General features: G+C 44.3%; 1 protein-coding gene across 2 annotated transcripts in view; it reads left to right on the top strand.

The window, feature by feature from the left end:
- Positions 1-735: 735 nt before the first annotated feature.
- ME3 (malic enzyme 3) overlaps positions 736-23,919 on the top strand; it is a 194,969-nt gene continuing 171,785 nt past the window's right edge. Inside the window, exons 1-2 of one of the 2 annotated variants that reach the window (XM_036028708.1) lie at positions 736-931; positions 1,272-1,469. In XM_036028708.1, the coding sequence (XP_035884601.1) occupies positions 1,287-1,469 (183 nt within the window). In that variant the 5' untranslated portion in view covers positions 736-931; positions 1,272-1,286. The remainder of the gene's footprint in view (positions 932-1,271; positions 1,470-23,919) is intronic. The other variant, XM_028516577.2, reaches the window with a different exon arrangement.

The following is a 23,919-nucleotide window of genomic DNA, read 5'->3' on the forward strand; positions in this document are numbered from 1 at the left end:
AAAATTAGATTCAGGAGCCCTGGCTGGCATAGCTCAGTGGATTGAGCGCCGGCTGTGAACCAGTGTCGCAGGTTCAATTCCCAGTCAGGGTACATGCCTGGGTTGCAGGCCACGGCCCCCAACAACCGCACATTGATGTTTCTCTCTCTCCCTCTTTCTCCTTCCCTTCCCTCTCTAAAAATAAATAAATAAAATCTTTAAAAAAATTAGATTCAGGACTAGATGGACACAAGGTCCCTGTCTGGCCTCAACGACCCATGGCAAGCTCCACGGGGTCCCTAGGAGCCTCTTAGCAGCTGTAGGCCCTGTATCAGTCAGCGAGGTCCTGTAGCACTTTCAGCAAAGATAGGCTGTTCCATACCTGTGCTCTCCAATCCCATAGCCACTATGTGCAAGTGGTTCTTGGGCATGTGAAACGTGGCTAGTGCGACTGAGGAACTGGATTTTTAATTTTATTCCACATAAATTTTTAGAGCCATGTGTGGCTAATGGCTGTTGTACTGGATGGCACAATGCAACGCTGAGCGCTGGGGGTCTGAGGATTTCTATTCCGAATCCCCGGGCCAGTGCCTTCCCCAAATAGTGGAAGCGTCAGAAGGTATGCTGGTCCCCCAGGCGTTCAGCTTAAGACTGAGTGGCTGAGGGGGGCGGCGTTCTGAGCTTCATTTCTTTTCTGGGGATGTATGCGCACACGGGTACGAGGAGCCCACGTGCATTCCCAGGGGAAGCTCCACACTGAGAACAAAAATTTCGGGGACCTCACTTTCTAGATTGCACCAGCCTCACCCTGTCGCAGCCGCGGGCGCGGTCCAGCCATTAGCAGGAGGGAAGCAAGGGCCCGCAGCGTCTCGCCCTGCCTGCCCCGCAGCGGGGCAGCGAATTCATCAGCTTGGGGGGCCGTGCAGGTGCGCTGGAGAAGGAGGGGATCGAGGCAAGCCATCGAGCTGGATTGCATGTTCAGGGATCCCTTGCTGCGCAGTCGCTTCTTCCCGGGGATGAGGGCGGGGGTGACGCGGCTGTCACCTGCACTGAATCTGCTTCCTGGGCTGGCTTTCGCTTTGCCCGGAGCTCTGCGAGGCCTGCGCACCGCAAGCCCGGAGAGCCGCGCAGGTGGACGCCGAGGAGGGGCGGGGCTGGCGCCTTGAACCCTTCCCGCACCCCTGGCCCTGTTCCGGAGGACTGGTCCCAGTTTCAGGCACGGAACCCTGCAGCGCGCATAGGGCCTGCCTGGCCGGAAAGCGCCCCTGACCTTGGTTTCTCCCCGGTGCCAGGTCTGCTCAAGGACCATGGGCGCCGCACTGGGCACGGGCCCGAGGCTGGCTCTCCTGCCCGGCCGGGCCTGCGGCACCATCGCACGTTTGGCGCCCTCCGCACCTGCCCGATGCAGCCACTCCAAGCCCGGCCCGGTGCGCCCCGTGCCCCTGAAGAAGAGAGGATACGATGTCACCAGGAACCCGCATCTCAACAAGGTAACGGTCCTCGAAGGTAGGATGGCACAAGCCGGGATCCCCTGGCGGCAGAGGGCGACGCCCCGCCTCCTGGGATCTTCCCAGGCGCCCTTCCAGCGATTTTCCATTTTTGCTTTGCAGGGGCTTGAGTTAACTCGGTTTGGCTCCCACCCCTACCCTCCAACCCCCTTCTGCTTAGAAAGGAACACGATATATACTGGGTTAAAGTGCTCGTGACCAGTCTGACCTGATGTCAGTCAGATCACCCCTTGATACGTACTAATTTGTTGATCTTGGGTAGTTCCTCTACCCTGTAACTGCAAGTTTCCTTATCTACATAAGCGAGACAATTGTTTCAGGATTGTCGTGGGATTTAAAGAGGAAATGGAGGTAGAGTTCTTTGCACAGTGTACCTAGCACCTAGTGAAAACAAATGTCAGTTGAAGTTATTATTCTGAGAAAAAGATTAATATGAAAGCAGGAACAGGAAAGTCTAGAACTATAGAATCTTTAGACTTTAAAGGGGCATCAGAGATTCTAATTCAAACCTCTCCTTTTGCAGATGAGAAAATAAGACAAACAGAACTTGCCCAAGGTCACCAACTAGTTAGTTCTGGCAGCCCTGCAAGTGGAATCCAGATTTGGATCTCTAGTGCTTTGGTCAAGTTCAGCCGACTGCTAATGTGGTGCTTAAAGGCACACACATTTGTTTCTGGGAATAGAGTTTAGTATCACTTGTTCAAAGGATTGAGCTGAGGAAAACAGAACCGTATTAAAACCCAGGAAGCACGAGGCCTGGATTCTGATGCCTGTCACCCTACACCTTCTCAAATTAAATTTGTCTGAGGTTCAGTTTTCTCCTTCCTGAATGGGATATTATGACAGACCCACCATTTCTAGCTCCTTCAGTTATTGTGACAATCAAATGAATTGCTGAATTTGATATAATATTTTAAATTAGATAAAGCCCTTGATAAGTAATTACTGCAAAATAAAATTTTTAATAACTTCTTTGCCTCAGGATTGTGAAATTCAAGTGAGGAAATGTGTGTGGAAAAGGTGTTTTTCAGAAATAGGAGCAGTTATGTAGATGCTAAGTATTGTGATTGTTTCCTGCAGATTTAATAGAAGATAAGAAAAAGTCTTTCTTCTAAACTCTACCTATCATACTATCCCCCTGCCTTCTCCCCAAAAAACCCTGCATCCTTTGCATATTCCTAGTTGGGAATATTTAAAGTGTTTTATGAATTTTAATTACTTTGGTAGCAAGCGTTAGTAAATAAATTAGCTTAAGCAAACAAAATGTGCCTTTTAACTAAAAATATTTAGAATGGGGTTGCAGGCAAGGCTTGATCCAGCAGTACAGATGGCATACCCAAGGATAAAGGTTTTCTTTGGCACTCTGCTCTGCTTCTACAGCTTCATCCTCAGGCCCTATCCAGTGGCGTCTTTCACCTCAGTGCTGCCATAGTCCCACATCTCCTATTCCATACCACCCAGGGACAGACAGACACTTTCTCCCAGTAGCTCTTATGGAAAAAACATTTTCTCTGAAGCTTCAGAAAAATAATCCTTCTGATTCATGGACTCTGATTATATTCCCTTCCCATTCCCAAACTAAGCACCCTATCTTAAGCCAGTCTGGGCCCACCACAGAGTTAAAAATAGAATTTAAAGTCCGGCCACCCACACCAACTGATTTAGAATAAAGGGGATGTGGTTCCCCTACAGTAAGACTGTGCTGTCATCAGAGGAAGGAAGAATGGACGCTGCAAGGCAAAACAATAAATTCCCACTATAGACTGCAATTGTTCTGACAGTAATTGCCTTAGAAGTACTGGCATATTACCAATCAGCACTTACTGTTTTGTGAAGAGTTAAACAAAATAAAGAAAGGTCTGAAGTGCCTGTTTTTTGTTTTGTTTTGTTTTTTAGCCTTAGGCTTATGGCTCTCTAAAAGCACTCTTGCCCTCATCCCTTTTTCCTTCTAAATAATATAAATGGGACATTGTCTATAAATCTAGGGGGCCTTACCTTTTCATGATGTTAATAAATTTCTGTATATCCCTGAAGTCAGTTGATGACAGTCTGGAGTGAGGAGGGTACCTAGGGTGATGCCAGCAGAGCCCAGTGGTGTCTCCATTCATCCTCAGGAGTGAGGGAAAACAATGGAGCAGCAGCCCTGCCTGGGAGCAGCTGCGAGTGCCCTGCACTCCCGCCAGAGTGCCGCCCTCTTGCTGTACTGCTGACCTCCAGCGCTGAGTCTCCAAGGAAGGCTTGAACCTTGGTGCTGACCACCAGCCATATGGAGAGACTTGTTGAATTAAACAGAACAACTGAGTTTATCATTGAGAAAGCAAGAGAAGGGCAGCTTTGAAAGGGTGCTGTGTTTAATGGGTGGATCTGTGGGTGGATTTTTTTCTGCAAGACTATGAACTCCTCCAGGGCAGGGGCTGGTTTCATGCATCTGTGTTCAGCAGGGGTAGTTCCTGAAGGATCTAGCAAGGGTATGGACATGAAAATTAACACTACATTCTTAGAATGTGTTCACTAGATTTGCATCCCACTTCTTTTTAAATCCTCACTGAAGGCATGTTCATTGACTTTAGAGAGAAGGGAAGGGAGAGAGAGAAAGAGGAAAAAAACATTGATGTGTCCTCATACACACACACAGCCATTGAGAACAAAAAATGCAACAATGACTTAAAACCCCATGTTATCTAAGAAGTTTTGTGGTCTTTAAATATATATGTATTTTTGACTAGATTGAGCATGGAGTAAAGTGAACTGACAGTTTATCTCTTTCTCTTTTGTACCTTTTGCTGGAGTGAAAAAATCTATAACAAAAGAAGGAGGGAAATCAAACTTAAGAATCTAGACATATTTTACACTAGACAATATGTCTTATAATTCTTTCTTCTGTTCAGTGCAAGTGCTACAAGATGACAAATGTGCATTTTAGGTAGATATATTTCATCATAAGGATGAAAAAGGCTATTTTTTCTATTTTCAATTTTTTTACTGCTACTGCATAATTGTGTAAGCTATTCAGGTACAGATTTACAAGATATATAAGTCTTAATGTAATCCAGGGGGACCAAGACTGATTCAAGTGCTCTAGTCAATTCTGGAATTTTCCCACTTGCCTTGTGTTTTAGCCATTTTAAGGAGCTTATCTCTTTCTAAGATGCCAGGGTCATTCCAATTTATTGTGCATAAATACCACATCCATTAACTAGATCCATTCCAAAATTCCTGACAAAAATTTTGAAAGATGAATAAAATATATACTTTAAAAATTAAAATAAAAAGAAACATTGATATGAAAGAGATGCATCGATCAGTTGCGCCTCATATGCATCCCAGACGGGTTCGAACCTGCAACCTAGGCATGTGCTCTGACCAGGAATCCAACTACAACCTTTTGGTTTATGGGATGATGCCCAGCCCACTGAGCCACACTGGTCAGGGCTGTATACTATCATTGACAGACCAGGAGAGACATTTGATTTGAAGCTTGAGGGCAGAGTGTCACCAGGAGGTGGGCTTCTCTGAAAGAGGAAGAGCCACTGAACAGGCCACACCTGGCTGATGTTGTACAATGACAGAGTCAGGTCCCAGTTTTGTCATACTCTCATCGTGTGATCTGTGACACATCTCCTGAGCTCCTCAGCCTGTGTCATCCTGCCGCTGGAAGGATCATGGGCGATAGCCCCTGTGGAATCATCATGAAAACTGTGAAATGCTAAATATTAGATGAGCATATGGACAACTCCCAGAACTGGAGTTGAAGGGGCCCTTAGACATGGCTCTCACCTGGAACTGTTCAGACTACAGGCCACAGACTGTGGGATGTAAACTTCATTTAGTGGATCTAACCAGCATTTTTATTTTAAAGAAATGGATTGGATAGAATAAAAACTAGTAAGTGTATTAAAGCTAATAAAAACAAGTATTGTTCCTGATCAGCAGGTGAAGTGATGATTTTCACCGTGGATTATAATAAAAATGTTTTTGAAAAATATTATTTCCATCCAACATCTTGTTTTCAAGTGAAGAGGCAGGCTGAGGAGGGCATGTGGCCCCACAGAGATTGTTGCGGCTGCAGGAGCGGGCAGAAGCAGCCTCCTCCGGACTCCAAGGCCGCCGGGGAGCAGTGGGGATCCTCGTTCACATCTGCCTGGGCTCACCGGGCGTGTTCCTGATGACGGAACTGAAACTAGGTGATTCCAAGTTCCCTTCAGGAGTCTCGATTCTCTGAATGATGCACATTTACCAATATATCAACTGCTGTTTCATTTTTTTACTAATGTTCTGCCTTTCTTCTAAAATGTATGTAATGACCTATTGCTCATATGGATTGTAGCAACAGAGTAAATCTTTGATTACATATTATAGGATATTAGCCATATCTTACCTATGTTAAACAGGCAATTATCAACCCCACTTTACAGGGGTATTTCTATAGGTTGGTATCATCCCCACTGTATTACTGCAGGAAGTGAGCCCTCGAAATGCCTCTGGCCCCAGTTTACCCATAGCCTCTTTTGGGAAGGGCTGTCCTGTTCCCCACTCCCCACGTTAGATGTGAGTCCCCTACTGTTTGTCTTTCCGCTTTGTGTTTGTTTCCTTCTGGCCCTGAACACCCTGCTGTAATGGCTGTTTAGTTCATCTTCCATACCAGACCCTGAGCATCTGCAGGACAGAGAAAATGTCTTGTCTGACTTGAGATGCTCAACAAATATTTGCTCTTTAATGATCTCAGTTTGTGACCCCTTTCCTCTGAACTTTATTAACCGTAATGCCACTCCTTGACAGTTAACCTAATGCTCTCATTGCCTAGAGAAATGATTACAAACGGCCCATTTGAAGGAAATGCAATTACTTGAATCACATCTTTCCAGACTTCAGGGCATTTCACTGAAGGGATGTGTGACTTCCCAGAGTGCATCAGCCTTCCCCTTTGACCCACACACAATAACAATTCTTGCCATGACATTCCACTGACTCTTCACTTGTAGTTTTTAAATCTCTTGGTCTTCATAAGTCATGGAAAACATGAATGAAGAGGGTGCTTAGTCAAGTCACTGTGATTAAGGACCCGCACATTTCATGCAGTGGAGACCCAGAAACTGCAAAGCACCATGGGTGACCACCTCCCCATGTGGACTTGATGTGTTTAGATCACTGACCCTGTAAGGCTTGGCAGCCAGCACTGCAGGGTTGGCTGCATCTCTGAGGCTACATAGGTTTCAGCTCAATCCCTGGTATATTTGGTGGTAATTTATTAGACTCCCACACAGCTAGGATTTGCCTTTTATTCAAGTATATGTTTTTGTTCGGTGCCAGCTTAGAACTTAATCTTGCCTCCTTTTGATGGGAGGACTCTGTCTTCACACACTTGACTCATTGATCAATCAGGACATGATGGCTGGGTTGTGCAGAGAATCAGAAACGTGTGGGTGATGCTGTTTTTTGCCCCAAAGGCAGATAACATAATATGTCCTCTTAAGATTTCTTTCTGATGTGGTGTTGAATTGAGCATCTGCTCGAAAGAGAAGCAGTGGATTATTAAGTAAACATTAGTTCCATAACCAGCAGTTCACTCCAGAGTTCAGCCTCTTACGCAGTGGCTCAGGGCATTGAAGCTCAAATACTGTTCAGATATTTTAAGAACAAACAAGCAGAGGCAGATGGACTTAAATCTTTTCCTGTCAAATATTGTCCTGGCTTCACAGAATTGGTAACATTTGGTGTTAGGCCTTTGTGCTTGGAACAGCTAAAATAATTTGTGTTAGTTAGGCTTAAAGTTCGGCAACTGTCACAACGTGAACATCAAACACAGAGGCTCAAAAAGACAGAAGCCTATTTCTGTCTTATAAACAAGTGTGAGTAGACAGTTACAGGTCGGTATGCGGCTGGGTTTTTTGCTTTGCCCTCCCTGCTGTGCATTTACATCTCATGGTTCAAGGTGGCTGCTCAAGCCCCTGCTGTTAATTCCCTACAAAAGCAAGTGGAAGGGAGAAATACCTGTGAAGGTCACAAAGTAGACATTGCAAATATCACTTCCACTCACATCCGATTGGCCAGAACTTGGTCATGTACTACACCTCACTGCAAGAAAACCTGGGAAACGTAACCTTTAGCAGGGTACCCATGTATTTAGCTAAAAATTCTACACATTAAAGAGAGAATGGATATTGAACTGCCTCAAAATATTTATGTGAAACTTTAATTTTTTACTGTCAATTTTACTCAACCTTTCAAACCCTCCAGTACTCCACATCCCTACCACTACCAGCTGTACTCGCTCCTTTATCATCTCACAGCTAGATTATGCAGGAACCTCTTCATTGGTTTCCTGTCTTCCAGTCCTGTTCTTTCAACCGCTGCTCTGGGTCTGTGAGCCACCTTGAGAGGCTAAAACCTTGCACACATACTTAACCAATCTCTTTCTTTCAGACCCCAAGTCTAATCCACCAGGTACTCCTGTTGCTCTATTTTCAGACTAGATCTGGAGTCCAAGCCCCGCTCACCATGGGTCTCACTCAGACCCGACTACAAACATTTCCCTGTGGGGTGACTGCAGCAGCCTCCAAGCTGGTGTCCTGGCTTCCACCAGTGCTCCTCTTGTGTATTCTCCACACAACAGGCAGCATGACTTTTTAAAAACTAAGTTCGATCACATCACTCTTCTGACCACAACACTGCGAAGTCAGAGTCCTAACAATACCTTGCATAATCTGACCCTCTCTGACCTCATCGTTGCGACTTGTGTTGGCTTCACTCGCTGTCCAAACCACTCTGGCCTGCTGGCTGTTCCTCGCACACTCTAAGCATACTCCTACCTATAGTCTTTGCACCGGCTGTTTCCTCATCCTACAACACATGTCCCCTAAACAGCCACGTGGTTAACTCCCTCACCTTCTTCCAGGCATCTCACTTTCTCAGTGAGACTTATTCTGCCCACCGCACATGAAGTTGTAAATAGACCTTTCAACCTTCTTGGTCATCCTTAATTCGGTGTGCTCTCCCCCCATAGTATTTGACACTTCCTAACATACTATTTAATTTCCTTACTTATTATGTCTCGTATTTATTGTTCGTATTGACCACTATACTGTAAGCTCCTTTTAGGCAGGGATTTTTGTCTTTTTGTTCACTGATGTAGCTGACATACTAAGAACAGTGGCTGACTCACAGTTGGTGCCGGGGTCCAGCCTCAGCAGGGTCTCAAGGTCCCTGAAGGATGCACAGCTAAGGCAAAGAGACTGAAGCGAGACACCGGGTGGGGTGCTGGAGGACAGCCAGGCTTTTTGGGCCCGACTGACTCACCGAGAAAAATCAATCTTTATTTTTATAGGGGAGGTTATACAACATTCAATGCATAGTATGATTATTAAAACAAAAACGGTTACCACAGAAACAATTTCTAAAAACACCGAAGATTTTACAAATCAGTCATGTTAAACAAAGAAATAACCGAAAAGTACAGGAAGTCCCACAGATCAACCATATTAAACAAAGGTTATTTTGACCAAAAGGGTCATTAATCAGATAGTCAATGAAGCTATATGAGCACAAACTTTCAAATGCTGATTATAATTAAATATCTACTAAGTTTCTATAGACTGGTCTAAATCAGAGGGGTATAAGGAGTGATTTAAAAATTAGTTATTATTTATAGAAATTAAATTATCTGAATTAGATAAATGATTTTTTGCCTAGATCTATTAACTATATATCTAGGGGGGCTATATTATATTTCCATGTACTGAGATTATTATATTCAAATTAAAACTCCTTCCTCCTCCGTTTACCTGGTCCCATTAATAACCGCTCCTGCGCAGAGCATGGGAAAGGCAATGAGTCTAATAAATCTTGAGCTTTTGAATGGTGACTCCCTAGACATTCCTAGCAACAGCCTCCTCCAGCATTCTGGCAGCTAGCCTGCCCATAGTTTAAATCTATCCTTAACTTTCCAGGTGGGGGGAGTGGGCAGCATTAGGATTATTAGGGGCTTCTAGTTAGTGGTCAGCAAATCATTTCACGCAGAATCAGAGGCATCGTGCAAGGTTTTTTGTTATAAAGCACAGGTGTCCAAAAATCTCACCACCTAATAGGGACAGGCATATGGGAAGAGATAGATAGGAGATCCGACCACAGTCGCCTCTGCCGTGCAGATGCGTCTCACCCAACCTGACTATGTCCAAGGTCAGCTGTTTGTTGGCTCCTGACAAGTTGGTGCTCTGTAAGTAGCTGTTGGATGAGTGAAGCGTTCAGAGAGACACCTGCTGGGGCTCCTTCCTCTCATCCCCCCACTTTGCCCCGGAACCTCTCCTTGCCCAGTTTCCCCCTCTGTGGTGCTGCATGCCCAGGATCACCTCTACCAGAGTGTGGATGAGCCTCATATCAGCCCTTTGTGTGCCCAGACACCCCCTGTGAGTGAATATTAGAGGAGCACAGCTCAGAGATGTTCACACTTCGTTATTTCCAGTTTTACCGGCATTAAGCCAAACCCAGGGAGAAAGAGGCCCTATTCAGAAGACACATGCAGTGACTTGGAACCAGAGATGGAAGAGGACATTCTTGAGGCACAAGAAAAAACAAAAGGGGGATATGTGGGGAGTGGACCAGAAGTAGGAGACCCCAACATCTCCAACTTCCTAGAACCCTTACCCTCTACTTTGAGTCCTTGGAAGCCCCATCCTTGCTCTGAGCACTCTGATTCCCCTGTCCTGAAACACCCCTACTAAAGACAAGGAAACCATTTTGTGGACTAAGTGTGCACCCCCCGCCACCCCCGGCCCCTGCATCTTTATGTTGAAGCCCCAACCCCAATGTGGTGGTATTTGGAGGTGGGCCTTTTGGAGGTAATTCAGTCATGAGGGTGGAGCCTCCATGGTGGGATTAGTGCCTTACTGGGGACAGGAGATAACTCCCATTCCCTGTTCCCTGTGGGCCACGGGAGAATATAGTGAGGAAATGGCCATCTGCAAGCCAGGAAGGTAGCCCTCACCAGGAACTGACTCCGCCAGCACCTTGATCTTGGACTTCCAGCCTCAACAATTTCCTGCACTTTAAGCTGCTCGGTTTGTGGTATTTTCTTACATCAGCCCAAATGGAAGACGACACCATGCCAGGAAGCGCTTTATCTCCCCAGGGTCAGAAAATTGAGGAGCGTAGGATGGGATGCCAGAAGCACTGAGGGAGATTTGCTTCTCCTGGAACCTGAGGTTGATACTCAGAGAGTATTTTCTCATAAACACGTTGTTTTGAATTGTTGAACTGATCTCCAAAGAAAGTATACTATGTGCGAGATTAGCATTTGTATGGTGATTATGAAGATTTCGGAAACACTGACTGATGTTTATGAATGTGTAATTCAAAATGCTAAATACTGAGTGAAATCTGTAACCATGAGTGTCACTGTAAACAGACGTAACTGTAAAAAGACTTGGAAGTAAGAGTGTGAATACGATTATGTTAGGGTAGTGGAATTATGGGAGATCTTTTCTCTTTATAGAATTTTCTTTAATGTCCCTTTATCTTCAATTTTAGGTTACAGTTTGTGTTGGAAATTAATTTTCTAGAGCCAAATAAATAAAATTCAGACCAACTTCTGGGATCTGATCCTTCTGTAACACAGGGGTGGCCTTCTCATCATGTGGAAATACCTCTAAAATAATCTTATTTCAAGGTGTGTCTGCACATAATTGATCTTGTAGAGGTGCTATGTTTAGACTCATGTAATGGAGCATTAACATAGGAATCAGCTGCCTGTTCCAAAAAGAATTGTCAACAACAACACCCAGGTGTATAAGCAGCAGCATGAAGGGCAGACCCCACAGAAATACGCGTTGTCCGACTCAGACTCGGGCCACTGGCACCTATGCCAGTCTGAGTGTGGGCTCTCTATGGAGTCTCTGTGGGTACTTTATCAGGTTCTTCTTCAGTCTCCCTGTTTCCAGTTTCTCTTGGTCTCCTTGGGCTTTTATAAGCTCTGGGGGTTATTGCTTCCTTTTACTTTGTATTTTTGTCATTTCTACCAAAGGTTTCTTTTATCATCTACCCTCTTCTTTGCAAGCATCAGTCTCATGGTGAGAGGGAGAGAAAGGCCTTCCGATTCATACAGACATTGCAAAGCGGTCACCAATGTGCAGCACTTTTGTTGGCAAACGCATGGATTGTAGTCAGCTTCCAAACCTTCACTTTGATGTGGAGAAAGCACATTGGGAAATCCTTTGGGGTGGTGTCTGACTGCCTCTCTGATGCAGAACACAAAAGATGTTCTATGATGCTGTGATGAAAATCTGAGGGCACAAGTGGAGATGCTGAGGTCAGTGGTTAAAAGCATGCATTCATTCTGTACCCAAATGGTTGCCTAGCAGCCTGGTTAAAACACAGCTCTGACCAAAAGGACACAATAAAGAGTAAAATGTACTTAGTCATTTGAGGAGAGGGATTTTTGATGGAAAGATCATCAGCTTTTGAGGAACTTGAATAAGAGAAAATCAAAGCTGCATTTGCTTTTAAAAGTGTTACTGAAAACTAGAGGGACCATAGGGGATAGAGTTGAATGATGAGCAACTTGAGAATATTATATTTTGGAAGGATTTTGTCTGAGTTCTGGATTGTTATTTGATAGTAGGACTACATGAAGCTCATTGCATATTTGAAACATACTCCCCCACAGTGCGGAACTCTGAAGAAGGCAGTCTCTGTTCCTTCATTTTGTTTTACTTGGTTCTTTCACAAAAGAGAGAGAGGGAGCCAACACCTGCACAAGGCGGCACCTCTTCTGAGTTCCTGAGCTGTCTGGTGACTTCCCCAACAGGACAAAGGCTGCCAGGTGCCCTCATGGCGAAGGTGGAGCTGGGTCTTCTCTCCTGGTACACATTCCCCTTCCTCTGCTATCTGAGTGAGGTGTTGAGGGTTCCAACCCAGATTCCTGTTATACTGGATTTCCTTCAGTGGCAGAATGCCTTATGGAGGCAATTCAAGTAATAATTATAAGAGCTAGCACTTTTTAGGACATACAGCATGCTAAGAATTGTTCTAAACAGTTTCTGTAATTTAACTAATTTCATACAATACCACAACTTCTTGAACTATATAATGTTAGGTTACAGATGAGAAAATCTGGGGCACAAGATTAGCTACTTGTCCGAAGTCATGCAGCTCATAGTGGCAGAGCTGGGCCTTGAACCTGGGCCATCTGGTCTTAGGGCCCACATCCTAAGCCCCTATGCACTGTTGTCACTCTCTGCATGCAAGTGCCCTCTGACTTGGTACTAGTGCATGGAGTCTGATGTTCTGGGGCCGTGCTAGGTACTAAGAGGGGCATTCCCTGCTGTGGCCCTCTGAGGGGCTATTATCCAGTCTGCTGACTCTGTTAGAATCAGAATCTGGGAGCTGGAGGAACCTTCAAAGATCACAGGATGCCTTCTTTTCACCCTTTAAATATATGTAATTTTTCCAAGACTCATTTGTTTATCAAATTTATTCAAAAGACATTTGCTGAGTACCTATCACACTTTAGGTATTGGAAACCAGAGGGTGAAAACAACACACCTTTTGCCTTCAAGGAGCTTACATTGTAAGAGGAGTGGAGGTGGGGGCTGGTTAGTAAGCAGGCGTTTCAGTTCAGTGGGTCGGCCTACGGAGAGGAGCACACACACAAGCGCTACGGGAGCGTGGGAGTGGGGTGCAGAAACACTCCCTATGCAGGGCTGTGGGCACCGACACAGGTGGGAGAGGAGGACTTGGCAGAGGAGGGCAGTGGAGAAGAAGCTGTCTAGATCAAACCATGAAGGACAATGGCTTTTTCTCTGAGAACAGCCACCTTTTGTGCTGGAATGTACAGGAATTGAGCAGTAGACCTGCACCTTATCAGGAGCCACATTTTCAGAGAACTAAATAATAGTATAAAACCTCTCATTCTATAGGCAGAGTTAATGATATAGTTCCAGTATTGTGACATGCTCTTTGATTTTCTTATTTTCTTTGCTTTTGTGTTGCACAACTCTAGGGGGCACTATTCACATTAGGCGCACGATAATTTTCAGCATGCTTGAGGGCTCAGCTCTCCAAGGACACCACCACACTGCCTTCCTTGATAATGCCACATGGAAGTGACTCATTCAGCCTCAACACTCCTTCGGCGTTTAGCTTGTGCAGATGCTCTCTTTTCCACATTTGGTCTCAGTGTACATTTACAGTGTGGACATGTGTCTCCATCTCAATGCTTTCCACGAGCCAGGACCCCCCATCTTAGGCACTACAGGGCCAGCACAATGCCTTCTTCAGAGCAAACCCTCAATAAAAATTAGTTACACAAATCCCTTTCACATTCCCTCCTGGACAGACCAGAAACCTCTGGTGAAGAGTGCTAGTACACCACCCCATCTGCTATCCCTTCTATTTTACATAAATCTCGGTTCTAGTTAGATCTCTCCATGGAGCTTGGAGAGTTTGAAAGCCAAGATACAGCTTTTATTTTGGTCATATACATTTCAGGAATTCATTTCTTTAAGAGAGTTTTCTGTTCTGATGCTGTACCACCCAGGTGCACTTAACCTAAAGAAAAGCACCTTTATGATGAGATCATTTATTCTCATCTTTGAGGCTACTTTAAAAACATTAGATTTAGACCTACTACAACTAGCAACAGGTTAAAGGATTTTGTAGATGACAGAAAGTATTCAGCTGGAATCAAATGTGTGACCCCCTCCACCCCCCAGGGGCACAGTCCATGCCCAGGTGTTGGGCAGCAGAGCACACTGGCTATGAGCTAGGGATTTGGAGTCAGAAAACCCCAAGTTCCAATTCCAGCTCTTCATTCACTAGACTGGGGATCTTTGGAAGGCCACTTCATTTCTCTAAGCCTCAGTTTCCTCATCTTTCCTCAATGATAATAAAATATACCTACTTCACAGAGTGCTACAACAATTGATGTATGTAAAGCACAGTGTAAGTGCTCGATTAATTCTCAGCTAGTACAGGTCTCTAAAGATTTTACCCCTTTCCTAACACCGTGGGAAGCCCTGTGTGGGTTGTAGAAGTCACAGACATGGAAGGTTGAGACCTGGTCCTTGCTCTCTTACAACATTCAGTCTGGAAGGAGTTGGGGAGGACCGAGGGATCCAAAGTCATCCCCCATGGGGTGAACACATCTGGTTTAGGCAGAGACTTGATAAAAGAGGACTGATTCGGGGAAGAAGCAGGTTAGCTGGAGCTTCAGTGATAATTTCTCCATAAGACAGAGTTTAAGGTTAATTTAGACTTCATCAGAAAGACACTTAAATAAAAATGTCACTAGCAGCAGAAAATTCAAGTGTCATTTGAAGAGCTGGTATTTTTGGAAATTGAAGCTGGTGTTGAAGGGAGTGGCTACCGATCATACCCTGCAGGAATCTCAGGGTTTTGGCACATTCTAAGCAAGGTTTTTTAAAGTAATGCTGAAAAACATATCCAAATTTAGCTGAATCTGTTTCTCTGTTTGTCTCTCTCTCTCTATCTCACCTCTCTCTCTGTGCCCCCCCACCCCCGTCATCTGTCTATCTATCTGTCATCACAATGACACTCCTAATTTCATGGTAGCAGAACAGCAAGACAAGAGAATGTCTACTATGGTAGTTTAGGATAAAAGTTAAAATGTTGCTATAAATTCAGGTAAATAGGGCATGGTGGGGCCTAGTTCATCCAGCAAGGAGCTTAAGATAGTCCTATAATCTTCATATATTCTGCCTTGGGTAATTAATAAATACTTGCATATACACATTTTAAATGAGCATGTCTGCTCTGTTAGAACTCAGAATAAGCATGCCCCAAGAGACCCTTATGGAATCATCTTGTCCAGCCTTTTGCCTTTGGGCAGATAATATCCTACATGTCACCCCTTTTTACAGATAAGGTTTCAGCAGCCCAGAGTGATTGAATGCTCTGCCCAGGAAGTAAGTTGTGGAGGCTGACGCTGGCCCATTTGGGGTGGTGTTCGTCTCTTAGACCCACTGCCTTTGGAAGGTAGCGCTTTGCTTGTCATCCTGAACGAATACCTGAGTCAGCCTCAGTCAACAAATGGAGGGCTTTTGAATGTCTCGTAGAAAGGATGTGCTTTAATACTGAACACTGCTGCATGTTGCAGACCCACACATCTGCTAGCTCAGCTCCTGCTGTCACTCCTGTGCGTCCATTTCTGATGAATGGCCATGCTCCTGACTCCCAGCTTTGGTTCAGCTTTTCTATTTTTTCTCTGCAGTAACATGATCTCGAAGATAGTCCACAAACCATTTGACAGCGAGCTTAGTCCTCACATCATACCCTCCCTTCTTATCTCTTTTATTTTTGGTTTCTTCTAGCCCATAATTACTTGTTTTGACTGGTGAAATCACTTCAGGTCCCAGGACACTGAATAGCAATGCAGTTGCCACCTGATAAAGCTGAAGTAAAGATAGGTGGTGTGGAGAAAAACCTATTAACAGCCATTTTTAGAAAGAGGCTTTGCAATCTGCCCGTCAGAGCTGAAAGATTTCCCCTGTTCTCACACTCCATGAGCTGGCAGCAGCTTCTCCTCCTGTCTGAGACGCCTCTGCCTCACCACGCCTGTGGGAGACGGTGGCATGGGAGCCGGTGGGGCAGCCTGCCAGGGGCTGTGGGGAGGGAGGACCTGCTGAGTAGAGGGAGAACCCTGCCTGCAGTGAGCAGCCTCGGCTGCAGGCTGCAGGCTCTCGGGTAGTCTCAGCTTTAGTTAACTGAGCTGTTCAATCTTCTGTGACCTTCCACCAGTCCACTGGACACAGAGTCAGCTGCCTCTGCTGGGGCACATAATTGCTAGAATAATATCATTAGAAATAACCATAAATACTTATATAATGCCTAACATGCCAGGTTCTCTTACATGAATTATTCCCAAGCAGAGAAACACTTGTGGAGAACGTAAACTCTGTCCACAGTTCTCTCACCTCTTGTTTCCATGGCCTCCTCTTCCTTATAGATATCTTCACAAGGTATCCTGAGGGTCTTTGTAGTAACCATAGGCTTCCTAGGGCTGCTAACCTCAGTGGGCCTTTTCACCTTACAGAGTTCTGCTTTCTGTCCTGGATCTCAGTTCTTCTTTACTTACTTCCTCACTGACTTCCTATCCATCCATCCATCCATCCATCCGTCAGTCTGTTCATTTACCCTCCATCCATCTAGCCATCAAATATTTACTGAGCATATGCATTTACCCGGCACTGTTAGGTGTTGGAAATAACATAGTATGCATGACAGCTACTATCCTTCTCCTTACTGAGTATATAATCTAGTGAGAAAGACAGTAAGTAAACAAAATTATACAGATGGCTATTAGTGGTGGAGAAGAAATACACAGTACAGTGTGAGAGAATAACAAAGGTTCTACTTCAGTGGTAAGGAAAGACCTCTTAAGAGGTGATACTTGAGAAGAGACCTAAAGAGAGAGGAGCCAGCCAGAAGAAAAGCCCTGTGAGAGTGGTTCTGGTAGAGAGAACAGCACATGTGGAACCTGGTTCTAAGCAAGGATGTGATCTGATATATGTTAATGGAAGATCTCTCTGGTTTCCATGTGAAGAACAGAGTGGAGGGGCGAGAGTGGAAGCAGGGAGACTAGTTAGAGGCTCCTGCAGCAATGGGCGTATGAGAAGGTGGTGGCTGGGGTGCAGAAAGTGTCAGGGCAGAGGAGAGAAGGGTTGGTTTGGACACAGAGTTTGAAGGCAGAATGTGTCTTTCTTCAGATTCACCAGGATTTCATCTGTGTTTCCCCCCGCCATGCCTTGTACCCTTCAAACAGGGACTGCCAGTATTTATTTTAATTAATCTCTTTCTTCAGCATACCTCATAGTAATAAGAAAACAGAATGTTTTGTTTTACCTGTGGCTCTCATGATGTGCATCCCAATTGGTCATCTGATTTGATCCCCACAAAAGCCTTGTGAAGCAGGCATCATTACCTTTGTTTTTGTGGGGGGATTCTAGGGCTTCCCTAGCAGTGAGGGGCAGCAGCAATACTCAATCCAGATTCCCTGGGACCATTCACTGGTTTATGCAACAAACATCTATTGAGCACCTACTGAATTCCAACTACTCTTCTAGGTTTGAAAAACAGAGTTGAATCAGTCATGGTCTCTGCTTACAAGGAAATTAAGAGTTCAGAGAAAGAGACAGACTTGCAAGATTATAAATGTAATACAGTAGAATAAGTTTTAATTATATTAAAACTTCATTATTAATAATGTCAAGTAAGTTTTTTCTTGGTGGAAAGGAAAAAAGGGTGAGATTTCTTAAAGCAGGTAACTATGATTCTTATATTAAATTGCATAATGTGTTGCACAAAGAAATAGGAAAATCTGCCCTGACTGGTGTGGCTCAGTGGACTGAGTGCTGGCCTGCTAACCAAAGGGTCACTGGTTTGATTCCCAGTCAGGGCACATGCCTGAGTTGTGGGCCAGGTCCCTAGTAGGGGGTGCATGAGAGGCAACCACACATTGCTGTTTCTCTCCCTCTCTTTCTCCCTCCCCTCCCTCTCTAAAAATAAATAAATAAAATTAAAAAAAAAAAGAAACAGGAAAATCTACTCTGACCTCTCTCCTGAGATGACCACTTATTTTCCTTGGTGTGTCAGTGCTAAGACCTAAAAGACATAGAAGGATTCCCTTAGCAGACACGTTGGGGAAAGCTGTCCCAAGCAAATGTAGCAAAATTGTATGGTATGTGAGAAACCCTGGGTGATTCTGAAGAAGGACAGAGTGTGTGGGGTGATGGGCTGAGGAGCGGGGCAGGGGTCAGATGTGGGTGGGAGTCTGGGGCTGCTCTTTGCCTGGGTGAAGAGTGTGACCTTAGTCCTAAAGGTGAAGGAGAACACTGGAAAGTGACACTGTGGGATTTGAGCTGTAGACAGACCACTCTGGCTCTGGGGAGAACAAGATCAGCTTCAGGGAAACTAGTTAAGAAGGAATTCAATTACTATAGGAGAGATTAGGAGAACTTGATAAGGCTGATGGTGCAGTGGGCACAGATGTGCTAAGTAAGCCAAAGATTGTGTCCTAGAATTCCTTGGGCCCTATAATAACAGCAATAGGAGTTCAGATTTATTGTCAATATTAAAAAAAACTTATACAGCCCTGGCTGGTGTAGCTCAGTGGATTGAGCACGCATTGCGAACCAAAGTGCCACAGGTTCGATTTCCAGTCAGGGTACATGCCTGGGTTGCAGGCCACGGCCCCCAGCAACCACTCATTGATGTTTCTCTCTCTCCCTCTCTCTCTCTCTCTCTCTCTTTCTCTCTCTCTCTCTCTCCCTCTCTTTCCCTCTCTTTCCCTCTCTCTCTCTCTCTCCCTTCCCTCTCTAAAAAATAAATAAATCTTAAAAAAAAGAGTAAAGCTTCAGTGCAAATGGTAGGAATATCTTTAAAAAAACTTATAGAAACCTTATATTTATCCATCATAAATTTACACAGCTTAACGAGGATGGTGAGTTCCTTTATCTTTGCCTAGAATTAAACAAAGTAAAACTATTAACACTATTTCTCTCATGCAGGTATCAGAAGTTCTTCTTGGAAGTTAGATGTGTCTTAAACATTGGGAAATAAATTAACAATTGCAAATGTAAGATTTTTAAAGACATGAAATTCCTTAAGGGGCACTTTGGGACTGGGGAAAATGTGAGGATTGGAGCTGTCTTTATTTTAAGTGTTCTATTGTGAATATTGGTGTCATTGGGCTTTATCTAACTAGCCATCCTTGTTGTGGTTCTGTTTGCACACTGGTACTAATCTTATCTCCCAGACTGGAGAAAAGGCACTGGTTCACTGAGAATGTGGTCATATTAGCTGGTGTTTTTGTCATAATGGGGGCATCCGTTGTGCAGCCTCCCATGCCATAACTGGCATCATTGCCCTCATGACAAAGCTGTAATGAGACTATTTTAACCTCTAGGAGCTCAAGGGACTTCCTTCTTCTATGTTCTTCCTCAGTTTCCTAGAAAAACAATAATTCTTTCCATTGGAAATAGGAAGAATGTTCATAATTTGGAAAGTATATTTTCTAGACGAGAATTTTCTCCCTTTGGTTCTTTTTTCTCCCTTTCCTTCCTCTCTTTTTATGAGAGGACTTAGTTGGAATAGTAACAAGGACTAGAAGTTCATGCAATGTGAATCTCTCATGAATTTGGCCTACCACATGCAAGTGCTGTCACTTTCTCCATTGGACTCAATTTTAGCTCGCCTTTCTCTTTGCTGAGTCCTGGCTTGTCCTGTGAAGCATGACTCCTGGAGAAGAAAAACAGAAACTCAGAGCTTGCAGGAATGATTTTCTTGGCCAATTCAATCCAGTATCAGTCACTTGTCTGGGTAGAAAGCTATTTAAATTTTTTTAAGGTGAAGTTTTAATAGAACCAGCAGCAAGAATGCCATAATAAGCATGTTCTTGTTTTTCATATATTTTTTGGTGTCATCTGGATAAGATCATCTGTCACATGATATATTCTAGTCATAAAGCTACTGACATCATAAAAAGTCTGATAATAAAAACAAATTTTCCAGAGTGCGAATTCTCAGGAAGCTAGGTCTTAGAGTTCTTACAGAATTGTGAAAAAATCTGGTTTTACACTGTGGGTTTCCCCAGTCTTTGATCTTACGTGATTTACTCTGTGTAGGAAAAGTGCAGTGGCCATCTTTGGTTACACCCTCTTCAAAAGAGTAAATTTTCATAATTCATTGTAACATTGTAAACATTTTACAATATTGAAGCTTCCAAGGATAGCTGTAAACACATTTGCAACCATTTAGCTGATGGTATATAGATCTAAGTGACCCTTAGGTATCTATAGTCCATGGGTGGGGGGAGCATTTATTTTATTGGCTTTGCCTCTGAAGTGCAGTTTCCATTAGCCCACTTAGAAAGTGCTACATTAGCATCTCTGGCCAAATAACCTTTTCTGAGGTGCTCTCCTTTGGCTCTTGTTTTTTAATTCTATCTGTCATAAATTGTTGTTACTTTTACTCTTGCTTTCTCATTTTTCTTACCAAGTGAGTGAGAAGACTTTTCTCCAACTCTCTTCTTTTCTACTTAGTGTCAGGACATGATATTTAGCCCATTAAAGTTGTATAAGGGTTACTAACACTTCTAATTCATTGGAATATATGTTATGCATTCATTCTTATGAGATGTACTAATATGTCCCTTTCATTGACCCCATTGAGACAGAGACAAGATTATGTGTGCTTAATTGGCTCCTCAATTGTTGAACGTGATGATGTTAGCCTCTTGGGGGTCACAAACACTTTCTTCCCCATTTCTTTCTATCAGGACTCACTGCCCAAGTCTGGGGGAGATGGGCAAAGGGCGATCTCCTAGAGATGAGATCCTGGGGCCTGAAAGGAAGGGATGATCCTTGGAATGTCAATGGTGGAACACCAAACCCAGGAGAGGAGAACAACTGAATGGGGAAATGGGCAGTGACGGGGATCAAGAAGAATTGGATTGTGTATCATGTTGGAGAATATAATTAAAGGTAAAACATGGCAGATAGGAAGGGAAGTGAAGAGAGAGAATTAAGATTCAGGTCTGCAAGAGATGAGGTGAGATCAATCAAGATCAGAATGAATGACAGAATTCTCCGTACCTATCGAGAATTACTGTTTTGGTAGGTCTTGGCACCTCTTAGAGAGGTAACTCAGCCCCTTAAGAAAACCCAACTGGGCTAGATGGCTGCAGCCTGCCCCGTCAGTGCCAGAGGCCTGTGTCCTTTGAGCACTTGGTAGTTACATGTTAAAGCTGTTGTCCCAAACATGGGGATCACAGACATTCACCTCTGCAGACCATGGCAATTACCCTATTTTGCTATAGCTTGAAGGATATCAGAGTCCCTGAGGTTCAATGAAATAGGACCCAGAGGCCCTCTAGCTTGGGAAACTCCTTACTGTATTTCCACATTGTGGTGGCCTTGAGTGCCAGAAGTTATTATACTCTGTGGATCTCTACCAAGCCTGAACTCCCTGCTGCAGGACCCAATGTACCAGAAGATGTCATGGTAGGAGTCTGGCCTGGGCATCCAAAGGATCACCATGCAGCCTTGATTTTGTTGTCTCTTCTTTCTATATCAGGGACTTCTAGAATGGCCACCACTTGGCCATACCCCTTTCTTACTAGCAGGGGAATGGTGTTAGCTGGTGGCTGAAGTTTGGCCTTGATGCCAAACGTCAGTTCTGACCTCATGTCCGCTCTCTCTTCCTCATAGTAAATGTTCAGGTCATATGCCCAGAGGTGGGTTCTGATTCCCATCAGCTCCACTAATTCAGTTCCCTCTCACCTCCCACTAAGCACACCTGCCCTCAGGCACTGCCCAGCATAGTTAGAGGACCATGTCCCAACTGTCTGCCCGTCTTAGAGGTCATATGACGTTTGGAGCAAAACTACATTTATAACTTAATTTGAAAGTATGTTCAGGTTTCTTTCACTTTGAAATTTTCTGCTTTAATATGGAGCTTCATTTTTATTCCACTGAGCATCTCAGTTTATAGAAAATAGAGGGTATTTCTGTTCAAGACATCATTGAGATCAGCAAAAATTAATTTATGGAGTCTTTTTTCCTTTAAGAGAATACTAGCTTTGAATGCAAACCCAAGAGGAAACTCAGGTCCAGGATTCTAGGACAGAAATCACCAGACAGGGGTGTCCTGCAAGCCCTTTTCATAGGAGTCATCCTTTACATACTGATATGGAAGCTAGGATAGATGCTTTGTGCCAGGAGGAATCAGTCATGGCAGTGCGTGGGGGAGATGTTTATCCTTGGGGTAAATATTTGGGTGGGAAATTTGTGTTTCAAGACACTGAGCATGAATTGTAAATAAAGCCATTCTGCTGTTATTTAATCACTTCTTATTTTCTTACGGGATCTCGTGGGAACAGATTGTGTACATTAGGGGGACTCAGCCCGTTCATTCTCATTGAGTAAATCTGCTAGAGGAAAAGATACTACTTCAGGTTTTCTTTAGACTCTGGTGAGAATAGAACCTTACTATTGGGACAAACAAACAAAAAAACAAGAACGATAAATTTTTACAGGAAACCACTAATGCCTGAGACAGGAAATCTTAGCCTGATATAGTGAAAAGAACATAGGACAGGGAGAGAGGAGATATCTCCTTAGAGATAGACTGAGTGGTCCTCATTCTCAGCTGTGGGACCTGGGGAAGTGATCCACACCCATCTCTGAGCTTCTGTATCTGGGGCATTGGAGTTGATGTCTTCCAAGGCTCCTTCCATCCTAACAGTCTCTGGATGTAAGAAATGTGTCCCTGGCTGGGTGGCTCAGTTGGTTGGAGGGTTGTCCCATACACCAAAAGGTTGTAGGTTCTATTACCAGTTAGGGCACATACCTAGGTTGCAGGTTTGATCTCTGGTCAGGGTGCACACAGGTGGCAACCCATCAATGTTTGTCTCTCATGTGGATGTTTTCATGTTTCTCTCCCCCCGCCTTCCTTTCTGTCTAAAATCAATGAACATGTCCTCAGGTGAGGATTTTTTTCTTTAAAAATGAAAGAAAGAAATGGGCACTGTGAGGGTGACTTCCTCAGGGGTTCTCAGCCAGCTCTGGAGGTGCAGCTGTTCACGTTCTGTTAGGAGACAAGCAAGGGAGTACAGGGGAAGGAGCTCAGGCTTTGGAAGTCAAGGGGTGTGTGTGGGTCTGCACCCTGTCCCTGCCACTTACTGGCTGTGTGATGTTGAGAAGGCTACTTGATCTTTCTTTTCTGCAGGCTCCTGTCTATGTACTGAGGATAACAATTCCAATCTCCAAGGTCATTTTGAGGAATAAACAGATAATATTTGTATGTCTAAAGTGCTTGCTTAACTAGGTGTTTGACATGGTAGGCAAGCAGTAAATGCCAGTTAGCTCCCTACCTTTATACCAGTGTTGACATTATGTCAGTAAGAGTTCCAGAAATTTGAAAAATAGTGTCATCCATCCTAGCCCTACCCTCCACAAGAACTTCTGTCTTTTTTCCAGTAAGAGCTTTTATTTTAACAAAGGCAGATTAAATATTACTTACATTTCCCTCAGTGAGTGCTGTGGGTTGTGATTTTTTTCATCTGTTTATAAAAATCAATCATGGACGCTGCTTTCCGTTTCCCTTGGTAGCTGTAAATGCCATGTTAATGTGATTGCAGAAACCCATGCAGCTGCCGGGCTGTCCATCTGCACGGCCCTGGGTGAGCTGTGTGTGTCCAAGCACGCAGCGCTCCCTGTGCGTACAGCGTTGGGGAGGAAGTTTCCAGTACCACAGCCTCACAGGCAGTATTTAATCACCTCAAACTCTGGTGTTTGAGGTTAGTCTGGAAATGAAAGGCCATTTGGGTTTACCACAGCGGAGAAGGAAGAGGATAGGGTATATTTGAGGTAACCCCAGGGGAGGCAGCCAGGCCTGGGGTTTCCTGTGAGAGCTGGAAGCCAGG

The sequence above is a fragment of the Phyllostomus discolor genome, chromosome 6, assembly GCF_004126475.2.
Source record: "Phyllostomus discolor isolate MPI-MPIP mPhyDis1 chromosome 6, mPhyDis1.pri.v3, whole genome shotgun sequence".
Classification (NCBI taxonomy): domain Eukaryota; kingdom Metazoa; phylum Chordata; class Mammalia; order Chiroptera; family Phyllostomidae; genus Phyllostomus; species Phyllostomus discolor.